Source organism: Puma concolor, chromosome B2 (genome assembly GCF_028749965.1).
Source record: "Puma concolor isolate L17-30 chromosome B2, mPumCon1.1.hap2, whole genome shotgun sequence".
Lineage (NCBI taxonomy): Eukaryota > Metazoa > Chordata > Mammalia > Carnivora > Felidae > Puma > Puma concolor.
The window spans coordinates 2123217-2140996 of NC_141671.1; the positions used below are offsets into that span (position 1 = coordinate 2123217).

Consider the following 17780-nt stretch of genomic DNA (forward strand, 5'->3'; position numbering starts at 1 on the left):
CTTACCCCATAATCACTGTGAGTCTCCCGAGTCCTCTCAAGTCCAGGAGTTGTCTCATTGTTTCCTATCATTCTAAACACTAGTCTGTTATTCTCATAACAGGTCTCTCTTCTCAGGGTTTTATTAATCTATTTATCACATTCTATTTTGTATTACTTGTTATTATTGCACATGCTCTTAACCAGAGTATAAGCTTCCTCATCTAGTATTTATTCCGAGATCTCTCTCTCCCACTTCCGGTATGCAGTGGCCCTTAAAATATGCAGATGTGCCATACGTTTCAGACAGGAAAAATGGTTTGAGTTGTTTCGTCAAGTGGCTAAATTTAGTCAATATGATTCACCTTCTCCTTTCTTTTCTATTAATTCCTTTCCCTGAGATCTGTTCTTATTCACCCAGGTAATACTTCTCAAGAGCTCACCTGTGCCAGGTGCCAAGTTTGGTGAGACTGCTGAGATGAGCAGCTATAGGTCGCTCACAATGACCACAACCTTTTTCCATTCTTCATGGTTTTCTCTTACTCCAGTCTTGTCTTGCACTTTACTTTTATGGGAGAGCCAAAATAACTTCCAAGCTACCCTTCCAGGTTTTTGGCTGAGGTCCCCCCAACAGCCAATAAAAATGTTAACAGGAGAAAAAGACGTTTAGTAATGAAAGGGCGGACCTACGCTGTCCGACTCCATCTTGTTCTGTGTCCTCCACCTTGAATGACTGTGTCCCCGACATGCCCCCTTTCCGGGAAAATCGCAGAAACCTCAGACCACGCCTCCTCCCCTTGAGTAACCTCCCGATCAGCCGTTCAAACTTCCTGATCAAAACACGCCGGCGACCTGCGTAACAGGACTCCCACCCTTCCCCAGCCAATTGGCTGAGGCCACAGCCATTACCTCACCAACTGCCCCTAGACCCCTATAAAACCTTTGTGCTTTTGAAACTCCCTCTCTCTCCGGTATCTCACCGCTGCGTCGGTGCAGGTAGGGGACTGAGCTCGAGCTAGCTCGAATAAAGGCTCTTTGCTTTTGCATCGGACTCGGCTCCCTGGTGGTCTTTGGGGATCACGAATTCTGGGCATAACAGTAACAGGTATACCTCCTGTATACATAGGGAGACCCAGGAAAACGGCGTCACTCCTTGAAATGGCACAAGTCACCACCTTAAATATAATGTCCACCTGTCGGCAAATGAAGATTATGGGGGCTTTCAGGTGAAGCACAGTAAAGATGGATGAGATTGTTACCATATTTGTCGTTACTTTGTTGACAAGAAGTTTCTAGAGTTTTAGAGTTCTTCCTTCTCTTCCTGGGGAGACACCCTTACATGGACATTCCCTTAAAAAATGCAAATGTTTCTTACAAAAGGGTAACTTTTACTTGTTTTTCTGAGCTCCTGTCCCTTTTTGGTTTCGTTTTGTTTTGTTTTTAAATAATCAGCCTAACATAACCCTAACAGGCATATTTAAGGGGCGGCAAAATTTGCTCACCTTCTCTCTTCCTCCAGATGAGAGGTTGCGGGGATGGGGGGCAGAGGGCTGTACCCACAGCCACTGTCGGGCCTCCTGAGCAATCCTGGAGGTTTGCCCAGGCCCGAGGCCCAGCGACTTTCGGGGAACGTCCCTACCGCCGGGATATAGCCTTCGGGAGCCCTCCCACACCCTCCTCCTCCGCCTGCACCTGGGGCCCCAGGGCTCTTTCGGGCCGGAACCCCAGTGTTTGTGCCGTCGAGGAAGAGCGGACCCGTTTTCCCGAGCTCTCGCGTTTGCGAGCCACTTCCGGTTGCGAGCGGCTCCGGAGCGGAGGGCTGCAAGGGGCCGCGGGACCGCGGGCTGGTGCGGATCTCCGGCCCGGGCTGTGGCTGGGTGTTGGGGGGCGCCGTGCGGAGTGAGGTCGTGGTGAACAGGACGGGTATTAAAACACACCCGGGAGCAGCAGCAACGCAGGGAACGAACTGGGGCCGGGAGCGCCGAGCAGGATGCTGACCGCCTCCCTAGCGCTCGGGGCCACGGCCCGCGGGCTCCCGACTCCCGGCGTCCACGGAGACCACGCCGAGGGTCCCTGCACCCGGCGGTTCTCCTGTAGGACTCCCCTGCTGCACCTCGGTAGCAGCTCCCGGGAGACTTCTTCCCACAACTCCTGGTGCAGCTCCAGCCACTGCTGCTGCTCCGTTTTCGTTCTGTGCGCCATTTAGTCCTCATGGACCCTCCCTTGCTCACGCGGTCTCAAAATAAGTAAATAAACATTAAAACAAAAATCACTGTGCCATAGTGGCACATTTTGGAGCAGCCTGCCCTTGTCCCCTGTGGAACACAGTATGTGCTCAATAAATATTTGTTGATTATTAAACAAAATCAATAATAGGTAAAAAGTCTTTGGCATCATAGAACTTACTCTCACAGAATTAAAGTCGGTTGGAACCTGGAGAATGGGAGGTACCCGAGAGCGAGAAGCTCTTGATGAGGCTGTCCAATAAATAGGAATATAATGTGATGCACCCATGTAAAGTTTTCTAGTAACCACAGTAAAAAAAGACCGGTGAAACTAATTTCAGTAATATATTTTATTTAAACCAGTATACCCAAAATATTAACATCTAATAATATAAAAATTAACCAAATATCTTTCATTTTCATACTAAAATCTTTGAAAGCTGTATTCCTACTTATTGCACATCTCAATTCAGGTATTATATTTTCATTGAAAATACTTGATCTATACTGAGATTATACAAAATTTAAAATGCTAAAAGTAGATCCACATATCCAAATATACTTTAAATATATCTAAAGGTTTTCCAATAACTGAATTATGTTTTAAAATTTAATTAAAATCAAGTAAAATTAAGATTGCAGTTCCTTAGTTGCATAGCATACGCACTTGGTGGCTACTACAGCGGACAGTGAAGATCTCAATCAGAAAGTCTACTCATGGGGCGCCTGGGTGGCGCAGTCGGTTAAGCGTCCGACTTCAGCCAGGTCACGATCTCGCGGTCCGTCAGTTCGAGCCCCGCGTCAGGCTTTGGGCTGATGGCTCAGAGCCTGGAGCCTGTTTCCGATTCTGTGTCTCCCTTTCTCTCTGCCCCTCGCCCGTTCATGCTCTGTCTCTCTCTGTCCCAAAAATAAATAAACGTTGAAAAAAAAAAAAAAAAAAAGAAAGTCTACTCATGATAGGCCACGGGGTAAAGGAGAGGGTAGCACCACACGTATGCCAGGGAGGGAAGTGTGCATTCTTAAATGCAGTGTAAGCTCTTTACCCAAGTCACACTGGAGGGCAGATTCCTCTGGTCCTCAACACTGAGGTATGGGTTTCTAAAGCAGACTAATTCTTTAGCATGATTGCTGTTTAGATTTTAGGTTCTGCGGGAATCATTTTTTAGGGGTGGGAAAAGGATCTAGCAATGCTGTCACATGTACCATCTCTAAGTAGAATCTTACTGTGTCTGATTAAGAACAGTCCTGGAAATCAGATTATCTTCCTACAGATCAGCTGTTCTCAACTGGGGGCAATCTGACCCCTCAAGGGGGCATTTGCTCACCCACCTGTTTTTTTTTTGCTTGTCACAAGTAGGGGGTGCTAGTAGCATCCTGTGGGTGGAAGCCAGGGAAAATCCTACAGTGCAGGGGACAGGGTACCACAGGGAACGGTCTTGCTGAAAATGTCAATACAAGCCTGAGAAACCTTGCTCTAGAGAATCTGGGTAAGAAAGACTGAGAACCTTAGTATAAGCAACTCTCTTGTGGGATCAGTAATGGGAGAGCAGCTTGTTTTGTTCAAGTATTTCAAACTTTCTAGTTGTGTTTTCATTATTGGACTTTCTGATTATAGATAATTTCATGCTCAGGAAGAGAATGGAGACCTGGTCGATAAATGGTATGCACTGTGCTCCTAAGACTCAATGTACCTTCGTATGGCTTGTATCGTACCACCCAGGCTCAAATGTGACCAATGCCAGTATTAGATTACTCGCCGCTCTCTTGTTCCTATCACCATCTCCTATTTGATATTTGTTCTTTTCCCTACACCCTTGCTCCTTTTTATTCTCTTCCTTCCATCCCTCTCCCTGATCTTATTTCTCCCTTTTCACTGATGCCCATCCATTCCTCCTGGAACCCCACCTCCCCTGCACTTGTCCATTTCCTCCCCTCAAAGCTGCTGGCTCCTCATTCAAAATCCCCAGTTCACCACCACCCCCATCTGTGGCTGAGAGAGCTGCACCCCCCCCAACCTCCGTTTAGGGGCCTTGGACAATCACAGCTGTCTTGTCAGTTCACAAAAGCTTCAGACTACAATCCTCACCACTTTCAAAAAAAAAAAAAAAAACCCTATAAACAAAATAAAATACAATCATTCTCTCTTGAAAAAGATGGGAGGAGCAACGCACATGCTTCTGAGGTAACCAAGAACCTGGGCTCCTCTAGATCAGGTGCTGCGCATGGAGGGTGGCGGGTGGCTCCACAGGGACCCAGTGGTTCTGATTAGTGTCTAGCAGATAACTTCTCTTCTGCTAACTTTGGGCTTGAACACAGCTCTTCTTCCAACTGGTTGCACCCTCACCATCTGTCTCTTCAGGCTTCTGCACTTACTGGGACAATGCGTTTCTTCATGGTACCAGCAACTCAGATCTCCTCTAACTTCACGCTCCTGTGCCTTATGCCTGGGTTATCCCAGGTTCTGCTGGCCTTTCTTCTCTTGCTGCAGCACTCTAGGCTGTCTCTGGCCCCTTACATTTGTCTCTCCTGGACTCTTATGGTCCCTCTGTCAGTATCAGGTGGTGGACACTGCAGTGGCAATTTGGAATCAACACCAAACCTAGAAAAGGGTAGCATGGTGTCAGTGCTCCAAACTAGTCTTCACTCAGCCTTTAAAGGTATCCAACTCTAAGACTAGGACAATTCTTTGTACTAACAGGTATTCACAACTATCTGAATAGAATGTTCTAGCATATAGAGGATAAAGGAAAACCAGTCTGTCATGTCTTTACCAACTTTAAGAGCCCTAATGGTGTGGCAGCCAGGATCATCTTTCTTCCCACTGCAGAAGCCTCTCTAAATTCAAGGTCAGGATCTGCCGACAACTCCCGTGCACGTGTCTCAGCAAGACAAAAGGTAAAGGGGGAAGCTTCACTCAGTAAGCATTTAACTTTATTTTCAAAATAAGACATTTTTAATACTAGAGATTTAATGCTTTACTTTTCTCTTAGGACCATTAAAAAATCTTTTGTTTCAAATGCCTAAAATATTGCCCAGATAATTATTATAAAAACAAGTAGGAGTGTGAAGCTTGACGTTTTAAAATTTTCTACCAAGTATGTTCAAAAGACGTAAAAGCCCAGTTTATCTTTATGGAGCTACAAGGAATGGCCTAAGATTCATCTCCCAGTGGGAGTAGAGACCCAAAACTGACTGTGGTGGTTTAACTAGTCGAGCACAATACAAAAGCAAGGATGTCTGACTATTGTCTTCAGGAAGAGATTCGGTCACTGCCTGGTTGTTCTGGGAAGGCTATTCCTAAACCCAGTGGGCATGGCAGTTGAATGGTGTAACTCTGAATGCGCTGGGCCTCTGGCCACAATTTCTGTCATGTCATTAAAATTCTCAAATTAGGGATGTAAAACTGTTCCAAGTACATGAACTGCTAATATATTTCCAAGCCAGAAAGAAAAAAATTGATTATAATTTAGCCTTTTAATTTAGATTAGGTTACTGTATTTACTTTAATAGTCCTCAATCCTCCAATTATAATATACTCTTTTGCTAAGGCTGAAAAGGTGCTATAAAGTTATTACTAAATTACTTTCTTAGGGTGTTTGCATTTTATCTGTTGCTATTGCAGCCTCCTCAGGTATCTCTTTTACTACCTTCCTGAACTCAGAATCACAGGACGTCAAAGCTGGAAGATACCTTACCAGTGATTGATTAGGACAGCAATGTCCTTTAGAACTTTCTGCAGATAAAAATGGTCTATATCTGTGTTGTCCAATCCAGGTGCTACTAGCCACACGTGGCTGTTGAGTACTTAAAATGTCACTAACGAACAGAACTTTCTATTTTATTTCAGTTAATTTAAGTTTATACAGCCATGTGTGGGTGACTGGCTACTATACTGGACAATACAGTTCTAGACCGATCCCTCCCATGTCCTTCAGTTTACAGTGACGGCACACTCAGGAGTGATTTATCCACATTATAGATGCCTAATACACCATCACCCCCCTCCTTCCCAAGAGCTCCTACTCATCACTTAACTACTTTCCTTTCCACTGGAATGTCTTCCTTAGCCTGCTATCTTTCCTGATGGTTTCCTCTTTTTCAGCAATGGCAAACAAATTCCACAAAATGACTGTACTCCCTACTTTAAGATAAAAATGAGATTAATATTTAGGCCATTCTAGCAGTAGTGGTGGAAAACAAATAGTATTTAGTTATTAATTTCAAAAGCAGCTTTAACACAATATATCTGGTAGGTTTCTGCTGTGTCATCTGCATGCTATGGAATGGGAAACGAAGGCAGAGAAAAATGTGAATGTTTAGGGGCACACAAGAGGCTCAGTTGGTTGAGTGTGTGATTCTTGATTTCGGCTCAGGTCGTGATCTCATGGTTCATGAGTTCGAGTCCTACGTCGGGCTCTGCACTGACAGCACAGAACCTGCTTGGGAGTCTCTCTCTCTGCGCCTTCACACTTGTGTGCACCTGCTTGGGATCTCTGTTTCTCTCAAAGTAAATAAACTTAAAAAGAAAGTGGGGGGCGCCTGGGTGGCTCAGTCGGTTAAGCGGCCGACTTCGGCTCAGGTCATGATCTCGCGGTCCGTGAGTTCGAGCCCCGCGTCGGGCTCTGTGCTGACAGCTCAGAGCCTGGAGCCTGTTTCCACTTCTGTGTCTCCCTCTCTCTGACCCTCCCCCGTTCATGCTCTGTCTCTCTCTGTCTCAAAAATAAGTAAAAACATTAAAAAAAAAAAAAGAAAGTGAATGTTTGCCCAAAGTTGTACACTGAATGGTCAAGTAACAAGGAGAGCTGAGAAGTAGCATTCGCTGCCTTTCCACCAAGAAAATGGCTATTTTGGGCTGCAAGTCAGCAGTATGTCAACAGACAAGGCTTTCTGAAATAACTCTTAACTCTTCCCAAGAAACTGAACTAATTTAGAAATAAAAGGAAACTTTTTCAGGTAGATTCTCTGGTGCCAGAGAAATGTTTTAATGACTGAAGCTTTGCCTGCATTCAGGTTACTCAGTGTCTAAGGCGGATTCTCTGGGAACTAATGAGGCCTGAGGAGCTAAGAACTGTTCCTTCACCATCTTAGTAGAGCTTATTGGCTGTATGAATTCTCTGATGTCTGATAAGGGCCGAACTCACGCGGAAGGGCCTCCCGCACTCCTCACATTCATAGGGTTTTTCACCCGTGTGGATTCTCTGGTGCTGAATAAGACCTGTGCGCCCACTAAAATCTTTCCCGCATTCTTCACATTTATAAGGTTTCACTCCAGTGTGTACTCTGTGATGTCCGAGGAGATGGGAGCGCTGAATGAAGGCCTTCCCACATTCATCGCACTTGTAGGGTTTCTCTCCAGTGTGAGTCCTCCTGTGTTTGCTGAGGTCTGAGCTGTGACTGAAACTCTTCCCGCAGTCCTCGCACGTGTAGCGCCTTCTTTCCCTCTGCGGCCACTCCACTCTGCCCTTGCTTTCAGTAGCATCTCTGGGTTCAGGAGGCAGAGGAATGTCTTTGTTAAGTCCGTCATTTACCTTGCCAAGGAATTGTGTGTCCTTGGGCGTATCTTCCTTCTGGGACAACACTTCATTCTTAGTGCTGGCTTCATCACCTGTAACCAAACACAAAGGTGTCCTAATCTAAGTTTGAGAAAGAACACATGAACGCTCTAAATGTGTTATAAAAGTCACATACAATGCACAAACCAGAGATTTGGCACCATCAAATCATACCGACGATATAAGGAAAAAATTAAGAGGCGAGCGGGGAAGCCGGTGGCAGGGTTATTTGGGAAGAGAGTAAGAAGAGAGAAGGCAGTGATGTGGATTGAAGGGTCACCTGGCAATCTCGTGCACAGGCAGAGTGCTAAGCGGTAAATGAGGACTACTGATATGCTGGGGATAACAAAGACGGACAGACAGGGGGTCAGAGAACAGACGGGGAGGGAGCTGAGAGTTTGGGAGAAACACGTCAGGGCCTGAAACATAGGTGGTTAAGTGGGAGAAGATAGTGGGATTAGGGATCTGAACTGAATGTAGTGAGTAGGAACCATCAGAGAAAGGAACCGTATGAAGGATAATAATCAGTTAAAAGCAGGTTGAAAGCATGCAGGGCAGGATAAATAGAGGAAGTGACAATGGATGGTCTGGTGTGTGTCCACACTCTGATCTCCAGTGCCAGCCCTGAAACGTGATTTGCATCAGAATCACATGGATGGTTTCTTAAACCAGAATACTAGGCTTCCCACTCAGCTTTGATAAAGCTGGAGTAGAGCTCAAAAATTTGCATTTCTAACAAGTTTCCTGGTGGGAGAGATACTACGGATTCAGGGAACACATTTTGAGAACCAAAGGCGTAGGTATTTTTCAAGGTCCAACTCAAATACTCTCTCCTCCAGGAAGTCTTCCCTAAATCTCCCAAATTGGCTCTTTTCCCTCTTCCTGATCACTATGTCCTCAACCTCATGCTTTGCATACAATAGTACACAATAGCAAGTACTCAGTAAATATTTGAGTTGAACTTTGTAAGAAAATAGCTGTTTTGATGATTTGGAGGGGGTAGAAAGTGTCACCTATTCAGTCATGCTGTGACTACCATCTCAATGAACCTAGGAATCCTAACAGTGCAGCTGTCATTTAGTTAGTCCTCAGGGGCTCACTTGGCCTGAAGGAAGCAGCAGCAAGAGCTCCCAGGGCATCTCAGTGCCTGGGTAGGGCTGGAAACTCTGGCTCACTGATGCCAAGCCACAAAGCCCACTCTTCACTGTCCTCACCGTGTCCCCCTTGCTCCCAATCGTCCTCAGATCTGTTCCTCCTGAAAAATCACTTTTTAAAACCAGGCAGTAGACTTTCTCAAAGTTTGGATATTTGCTCGAAGATGATACTGTTTTGGAATGTAAATGCCATGTTATCCTTGGCTAGAAATTACAAGGACTAAATTAGAACCAGAGGATCAAGATTCCAGTCCTGGAACTGATCAATGTTTAAATTCTGGCAGGTGATAACTATTTTGGTTTCCTTCTCACCTCTGTGCCTTCTTTACCCATTGTTTGATCAGATGAGGGAAGATAGGATGAAGCATGTGTAAAAGTATAACGTGTGACAGAAGTATTGCTAGGTTAGCAGGCTAAGAGTGATCAAGCAAATCATGGAAATCAGAGACACCTCCAACCATGAAAAGAAGTATTCTGAAACATCAGCATTAGCCTCAACAGCTTCTTTACATATAGCTGTCACCAGGGGCTGGCTTTCCCGGGGCTTACTGATGAATATTAACAACAACAAAAGACAGAGTTTGCCCTAAATAGTCAGTTCACCATCTTCAGTGTAATCTACCAGTCCTCAGGATAAGTCTCTCCCCCACAGCTTTGGGAGAAATCCAGAGAAAAATCTCATCAGGACTTCAAAAGGTTTTTTTGTCTTTTTTTTTTAATACAAGGTCAGCTTTTTTTTGGTCAGCAACTGAAATTATAATCCTCTCCCTTAGATCTGCAACTGAACAATATAAAGAATATCGTATGAACATTGTCAAATGTGAGTTTTTTCATCTCATGGACCTCAGTCTACTTCTTGGTCAGCTGGAATTCAGGGTCTTGTTTATGTATCTCTACTAAGTGTTAGTCTCAGGCTAATACGATTCCAAGAGACCTTTTTTCAGAACGGACAAAATGAAAAATACTGGGTTCTGACATCTGCCAGGGCTGTCCTTCCAATGTTATTTTGGCATGTGTAATACCTAGAGTCCCTATCAGTTACAATTTGAGATTCACCCAGCCCTGCTGGTCACTGAGAGGAGATGTCCACAAAGCTCATTTGATCACCATGCGTACAGCTTGCTTGACAGTCTGGGGAGAAAGAACAAGGTTAAATGCTGAGTGAAACTGGAACAAACTGTCATTTCTTGCTAATGGAGAGTCAGTGCTGTAAGTTAATAGCATGCCCAGTACTTCAAAATGAAATACTTTAAAAATGTGTTACAAAGAGGGGCACCTGGGTGGCTCAGTCGGTTAAGTGTCCCACTTCAGCTCAGGTCACGATCTCACAGTTCATGGGTTCAAGCCCCACGTCGGGCTCTGTGCTGACAGCCTGGAGCCTGGAGCCTGCTTTGGATTCTGTGTCTCCCTCTCTGTCGACCCCTCTCCTGCTCACGCTCTGTTTCTCTCAAAAATAAATAAACATTAAAAAAAAGTCTCTCTGTTTAACAATAAATTATTTTTATTTTTTTAATTTTTTTTTTTAACCTTTATTTATTTTTGAGACAGAGAGAGACAGAGCATGAACAGGGGAGGGGCAGAGAGAGGGAGACATAGAATCGGAAACAGGCTCCAGGCTCTGAGCCATCAGCCCAGAGCCTGACGCGGGGCTCGAACTCATGGACCGCGCGATCGTGACCTGGCTGAAGCCGGACGCTTAACCGACTGCGCCACCCAGGCGCCCCTAAAGCGTTTATTTTAAGAGAGAGAGAGAGAGAGAGAGCGTGAGCGAGCATGAGCAGGGGACAGGGGCAGAGAGAGAGAATCCCAAACAGGCTCTGAGCCCTGAGCAGTGCTTGATCCCATGAACTATGAGATCATGACCTGAGCTAAAATCAAGAGTTGGGACGCGTAACTGACCTAGCCACCCAGGTGCCCCAGAAATGTAAGGTGTTATTAACTTGAGTGAGTATGTAAATTCCATCCCCCATCCACTGAGCCAAGTAGCAGCTTTTAAGTGTAATGAAAAAGTAAATTTTCATAATTCTTTCCACGACAAGGCAACACTAGGAAGGGCGGTAAAATCTTCCAGAGTGAGGTGGAGGATAAACAGGAAAACTCGAAAAGGAGAAGATCCGAGTGAGAAAGTTCCTGTCCAACACAAGGAACCACATCTTCCCTCACATAAAGTCTTGCTCCTTACCATTCCTCTGGGGATCCCCAGATTCCTGTTCCTCCTGGATCTTCTCGGGATGGAGCCGGACAGTCAGTGACTCATGGGGCCTTCCCAAGGGGGCCAACTTGTCCAAGAGCGTGTCCTGTCTTTCTGAATTGGCTGGGACCTGGAGACAATGAAACATTGACTGGGCTGGTAAAAGGCAGATTTTGTGAAAGAACTTAAAGACCTTTAGAGAAAAGATCAAAAGAAGCATTTGCCAGGGACAGGAACACAAAAGGGAAAAATTCTCATTCAATTGCAAATGGCAACAAATGACTAATCTCTGTACTTCAGGCCACTGGAGAGGGAAATTCTCACAAGGACCCGCAGAAGTGCAGGATCACAATCTTGGGATTTCGAGAGAATCTTAAAAATTATCTAGCCCAACTTCCACCAAACAGGGGCACTTCTCTAACTCCTTTGTCCAATATGATAGCCACAAGCGCAACGTGCTTACTGAGCACCTGACATGTAGTTAGCAGGAACTGAGATATGCAAAGGGTAAAATACACAATGAATTTTGAAAGTAATACAAAAAAGAATGTAAAATAGCTCATTTTTTATAGTATCTACATGATTACTTTGGGATAAGTATATATATTATTAAATATAAGATTACATATATGTGAAAGTGTATATATATGTGTGTGTATATACATATATATACACACACATACACACACATATATATATATGTATACACACACACACATATACATATACACGGTTTTTTAGTATTTATTTTTGAGAAAGAGACAGTGTGAGCCGGGGAGGGGCAGAGAGACGGAGACAGAATCTGAAGCAGGCTCCGATGCTCTAAGTCACCAACCAGGTTATTTATTATGACCTGAGCCAAAGTCGGATGCTTAACTGACTGAGCCACCCGGCATCCCGCTTTGGGTTAAATATATTTAATTTCACTTGGTTTCATTTTTTAAAATGTAGCTACTAGAAAACTTTAACTACACATGTGGCTCACAGTATAATTCTATTGGACAGTGCTGTTCTGTAACATTCTTGACATCTACTTGAACCCACCTTAACTATTTTCCTATGAAAAGAGAGGGTTTTCTCATTTTTAAAAAAATTTTATTACCAGGTAGCCCATTTCTTAATAGTTAGCTGTGAATTTTGGAGACTTCTTTACCTCTGATACCTATTTGCCTTTCAAACTGATTCGGAATCCGTCCCCAGCGTCTTTACTGAACTACACTTGAGCTATTCGACATCGGCAGCCAGGTCCCTCCCTAAGCCTTGTTCTCCTCTAGGATAACATATGCAATACCTTCAGGTGTCCTTTCCCATGCCTTTTCTGCTTTGGCTCGGTCCATACACCCTCATCTCTCACAGCCTGGGCACTGTCCCCTTCCCACCTGCTTCTGAGGCTCATCCAGCTCTCTCTCCAGGTCCTCCAGCACGCTCACCGCCTCCTCCCCAGTGTTTGGATGGTGCGCCTGCACCCACTGCTGCAGGTCCCTGGGAAGAATGCTCAGGAACTGCTCCAGCACCAGCAGGTCTAAAATCTGCTCCTTGGTGTGGCACTCCGGCCTCAGCCACCGGCGGCACAGCTCCCACAGCCGGGTGAGAGCCTCCCTGGGCCCGGGTGCATCCCGATAGCAGAGCCTCCTGAAGTGCTGCCGGAACACTTCCCTCTTGCGGGGGCTGTAGTTTTGTGGGCCGGGGTCCCGTCCCCGGTAACGGTCTTCTGCCTTCACTACCCCAAGTCCTCTTTGTCCCTCGGGTCCCAGGGCTGCGGCCATTCTGGGCTGTGCTGGAGGATAATCGTCTCTGGGGCGGATTCAAGGCCGGTCTCTGGGAAGCTTGTTTCGGAGAGAAAGTTGGAGGCGGAGAAACGACGGAAGGTGCAGCGAGCGCAAAGCCACGACGCTACCCCGGGCGGCCGGCGCCCTCGAAGGCTGCGCGGACGCGCACCGAGCGGGGCTGTCCCCTCTCCGGGGCTCCGGGGCAGCGGACGCTGCTTACGCAGCCCGGAGCCACAGGTGCTCACCTGCACGAAGGTCGCGCTGCTCACCGGGTTGCGTACAGGTTACCCGGGAGCACGCACGGCGGCTGCACAGGCCGCCGCGAAACACACGCCGCTCGGGGCTCCACGGCTGTGGGGACCCGCCCGCCCCCGGCCCCTTCCCCGCACAGGACCCAGGAGCCAGGGCGGACTCACCTCGCCCGCGCACACGCACAGGGACCACCACCGCGATCTCCCGGCGGCCCGGAACAAAGGCTGGAACCCGGCCGGCCAATGGCGTCGGCCACGGGCACTTCCGGCCGCTCTAGGCTGCCTTGCCTCTGTGGCGGCGGCCGCACCTCCCAGCCCGCCTTCCCGGGAGGACCTGGCGGACCAGCGGGCCCTGAGCGGGGCCCGCGGCGCGTCCTGCCAGTGCTTTTTAGGTTCACTTATTAAATACGTGGTATGAAAAAACAATGCATTCACATCGTTCAGTATTTAAGAAGAGTGTTCTCCAGCATTTAGTTTGGCAGTGTTTTTCGGGACACGCACACGGGTGGGTAGACGCATCCGGCAGGTGCATGTTCCCCTCGCTTGTCTCCTCCTACCAACTAATACTGGAGATTGTTCATAAAGGGCTTCCTGCAGCCTCCGGCTTCCTTTTTTCTTTTCCTTTCCTTTCCTTTCTTTTCTTTTTTCCTTTCTTTTCTTTTCTTTTCTTTTCTCTTTTCCTCCTCTATTTAAGCAATTGCATTGTACTCAATTGGTCGTATGTGCCGTCGTTTATTAATAATTACCCCGTTGATAGTCATGTAGGTTGTTTCCAATCTTTTCTTTTACAAACGCTGCTGCAATAAGTTACTGTAAACATACTTCTGTCTCATGTGTAAGGTTATTTCCATAGTATATATTCCTAGAAGTAGAATTAGTGGAGTATAGAGGAAGGGTATTCGTACTTTTGTAACTGGTAACATTACCAGTCATGAAACCTACTAGAGATGTTCTGGTTTACCTATATTTGGCCATATAATCTTGTAAAATATTTCGATGTTTGCTAATCTCTTGGGTTAGAAATGCATCGTTGTTGGGTCCCCCCCCCCCCCCTTTCCCTTTCTTATACAAACCCTGATCATTCACCTACTATGCCTGGCACTGTTCTGGAAGCTGTAACTATAACAGAAGATAAGGCCCTTGCCTTCATGGATTTTATAATTTAGTGTCTGTGTGCTTGTACATATGAGGTAGGGAGGCAGGCAATAAAAAAAATGAGAAAAACGTATAGTGTATTAGATGGTGGATGTTACTGCTAAGCAGAAAATAAAGGAAATATGAAGTTTGGAGGGAGAAACAAGTAATGCAATTTTAAGTAGGGTGGACATGGAGGACCTCACTAGTACATTGGCATTTAAGCAAAGATTGAGGGAGATGGGTGAGTGTGTCATCAGGGTAAATTTGTTTCAGGGAGAGGATAGCAAATGCTCAGGCTGGAGTGGAGTGTGTTTGAAATATTCTAGGCACAGGGAGGAGGCTTATGTGTCCAAAACTAAGGGAAGAAAAGGGTGTTGGGAGTAGAGAGAGGGAGAGAAATGAGGGTCTTGGGTGAGTTCAAGGATCTTGCTTTTTACTCTTGGGAAGCCATTCAGAATTTCTGAGAAGAGGAGTAACATGTTCAGATACAGTTACTGAAAAGACTACCGTGTTAAAAATAAACTTGTAAGTGAAGGGGATTGGACGAGGGCAGAAGCAGGGAGATCCGTTCAAAAGCTATTACTACCTTGGAGTGGGGATGGTTCTGAGCATGGCATAAAACCCTAAAGACATATAACTGAAAACTCATAAAGGAAAAGACGAATGTAACTGGCGATGTTAAAATTTGCAATTTCAAATGAAGAAAATAAAAACTAAGCCAGAGTAACATATGCCAGCCATCTAAAAGACACAGGACTGATTTTCCTAAAACACACAGACCTCTTACACACACACACACACACACACACACACACACACACACACACACACACACAGAAAAATATCAACAAGCCAATAGAAAAATTGGCAAACTTAAGTAGACATTTATAGAACACAAATATTAATAGACAATAATATGAAAAGGAGCTCAAGTTCACAAAGAATTTAAATTAAAACAATAACAAACTTTTCTTAAATTGTTCAAATTACTAAAGACAGAAAGATTAGTCATATTCAGTATTGGAAAGTATGTGAAAATATAGGCATTCTTACTTTGTATATTTTTGGAAAGCAAGACTTTTTAAAATTACTACGTCCATACCTCCTGATGCAGCAACTGAGTTTCTTGGAATTATTCATGTAGAAATATTTACACAAATGTTCAAATATACACTAAGAAACATTGTTTATTTGAAGTGGGAAACCCAAATGTCCACATTTGGGAATTTAAATTTTTATATGCCCAATCTTTTTAAAGGCTAAAAACTCAAAGATACCAAAGGCATATTGAGTAAAAAAAGTAAGTTACAAAACAGTATATAATACTATTTTTACAGAATAATTGTGTTCTGTGATTATCACTTCAGGTAAACTTACAGGGAACCTGATTTTATACATTATATATTTCTGTAAAATGTAACTTTTTTATTAAAATTTTTAAAATTATATTTTATTAAACATTTTTTTAATGTTTATTTATTTTTGAGAGAATGAGAGAGACAGCGTGAGCAAGGGAGGGGCAGAGAGAGAGGGAGACACAGAATCCGAAGCAGGGTCCAGGCTCTGAGCTGTCAGCACAGGACTCGAATTCATGAACTGGGAGATCATGACCTGAGCTGAAGTCAGAGGCTTAACTGACTGAGCCACCCAGGTGCCCCAAAATGTAACATTTTAACAAAAGATTTTATCTTTAAGTAATCTCTACACCCAACATGGGGCTTGAACTCATGACCCTGAGATCAAGAGTTGTAGCTCCACCAACATAGCCAGGCAGGCATCCCTGTAAACTGTAACTTTCTACACAAACTTACTACTGCTGGTGTAACCAGGAAAGAATTATTTTAAAACATCATTCGTTCTTCACAACCTACAACTTTCCTGTTTGGGGAATGTCACCGATATCCCTTTTCTCTATGAAATTCTTTGGCTGGCAGGGTGTAATTCCTTTAAGATGAAGAACAGAGCCAATTTCCCTTTGCTTTGAAGGCAGATACAAGTGATGAAATACACCAGGGTGGGACATTTAGGAGATGCAGAAATGAGCAAATTCAAACTACAGAGGAAGCTCCACTATCCCCTGCTGCCCCCTTCAGTGAGTTTCTCCCTCCTTATCTAATGTATCAAATTCTCTCACTGGGTTCCAAACACAAACCCTGCTTCAGGTCCTGAACTTTTTTTTTTTTAACTTCTATCTTCCAAATTTACCACCGCACCTCCCCCGTCCCCCGAAAAAAAAACACCTCACAAAAACACTAGTAGATGGTTTTTTAAAAAATATTTTATTTATTATTTAATTAAATGTTTTTATTTAGTTTTGAGAGAAACAGAGAAAGCGAGCAGGGAGGGGCAGGGAGACAGAGGATCCGAAGCTGGCTCTGAGCTGACGGGAGAGAGCCCAATGCAGGGCTCGAACCCACGTACGGTGAGATCATGACCTGAGACAAAGTTGGATGCTTAACAACTGAGCCACCCAGGTGCCCCACAAGTACACTATTTCAAAATAACAGTATTTTATGGGTGTATATTTTCACTTGTTTTCATTATTTAAAAAGGGAGAAAATAAATGAACAAAATGATGTGGTAAAGAAAGAATTCTTGAGACATCTTCTGCACAAACAGGTGGTTTTATTATAGCACGGAGACTGGACCTGTGGGCAGGAAGAGCCACCCGGGGATTGTGAAGACAGACTGATTATCTACTTGGGAGTTCGGGGAGGTAAAGACAAAGGAAGTTTCCAAAGGGATTTTCATATATTAAAGAAGACTCAAAGGATCCAGCAGGTCAAGTTTTTCCCTCTAGTGAGAGGCATTAACATTGAAACAGTAGGGAGTTCCTGGAGAAATGTTACACCCTGCCTGCCTCAACTATTTGTCAATGGCTGCAGGCTATAAGGAAATTTAATTTTATCTACGTTTCCTTTTTGCCTTTGTTCCTCACATCACTGAGCATTCAAGGAATTAGAAAAAGAAACCCCCAAGTAAAAGTTTAGAAAAATAAAAAGAATTAGAAAATAGAAAAAGTGACATTAATAGATCCAAAAATTAACTATTTGTAAGTAAGCCCATTAAAAACAAAAAACCTATAGTAAATCCAATTGAGACAAAAAAAATTTAAAAATTGTAAATGACAAATAGCAGATGAAGAAGAAAGTATGCTATCAAAATTTTAAAAATCTTAATGATGGGGATTTTCTGGGAAAGAACTTTTAGTTCCAAAATTTATTCAAGAAGAAAAATCAGGGTGCCTGGGTAGCTGCTAGTTAAGCATCCGACTCTTGATTTCGACTCGGGTCATGATCTCACAGTTCTTGAGTTCAAGCCCTGAATCAGGCTCTGTGCTGACAGTGTGGAGCCTGCTTGGCATTCTCAGTCTCTCTCTCTCTCTCAAAATAAATAAACTTAAAAAAAAAAAGTAGTGGAAAAATCTAGGAGCACCTTGTTGGCTCAGTCAGTGGAGCATATGACTCTTGATCTCAGCGATGCAGTTTTGAGTCCCACGGTGGGTGTAGGGATTACTTAAAAA

At 44.4% G+C, this 17780-nt stretch overlaps 2 protein-coding genes across 3 annotated transcripts in view; both read right to left on the minus strand.

The window, feature by feature from the left end:
* Positions 1-1638, minus strand: part of ZKSCAN8 (zinc finger with KRAB and SCAN domains 8) — a 32897-nt gene extending 31259 nt beyond the window's left edge. Inside the window, exon 1 of one of the 2 annotated variants that reach the window (XM_086705733.1) lies at positions 1481-1638. The gene's annotated coding sequence lies outside the window, so the exon portion shown is untranslated. Of the gene's footprint in view, positions 1-421; positions 697-1480 lie in introns of those variants that run through there. The other variant, XM_086705732.1, reaches the window with a different exon arrangement.
* Positions 1639-6962: 5324 nt separating this feature from the next.
* ZSCAN16 (zinc finger and SCAN domain containing 16) lies at positions 6963-13380 on the minus strand. The gene is made up of 4 exons (XM_025916976.2): positions 13286-13380; positions 12480-13114; positions 11092-11230; positions 6963-7808 (listed from the first exon to the last, which is right to left on the minus strand). Exons 2-4 carry the CDS (start codon positions 12864-12866, stop codon positions 7288-7290), a joined length of 1047 nt encoding a protein of 348 aa, XP_025772761.1. The 5' UTR covers positions 12867-13114; positions 13286-13380; the 3' UTR covers positions 6963-7287.
* Between the last annotated feature and the right edge of the window lie 4400 nt (positions 13381-17780).

Excerpts from the sequence above, each read along its gene's own strand:
- ZSCAN16 (XM_025916976.2), bottom strand. The coding sequence starts at position 12,866 with ATGGCCGCAGCCCTGGGACCCGAGGGACAAAGAGGACTTGGGGTAGTG. Across the intron at positions 11,231-12,479 it reads TGGATGAGCCTCAGAAGCAG|GTCCCAGCCAATTCAGAAAG; the intron begins GTGGGAAGGGGA and ends CATTGTCTCCAG. Across the intron at positions 7,809-11,091 it reads TGGGGATCCCCAGAGGAATG|GTGATGAAGCCAGCACTAAG; the intron begins GTAAGGAGCAAG and ends GTTTGGTTACAG.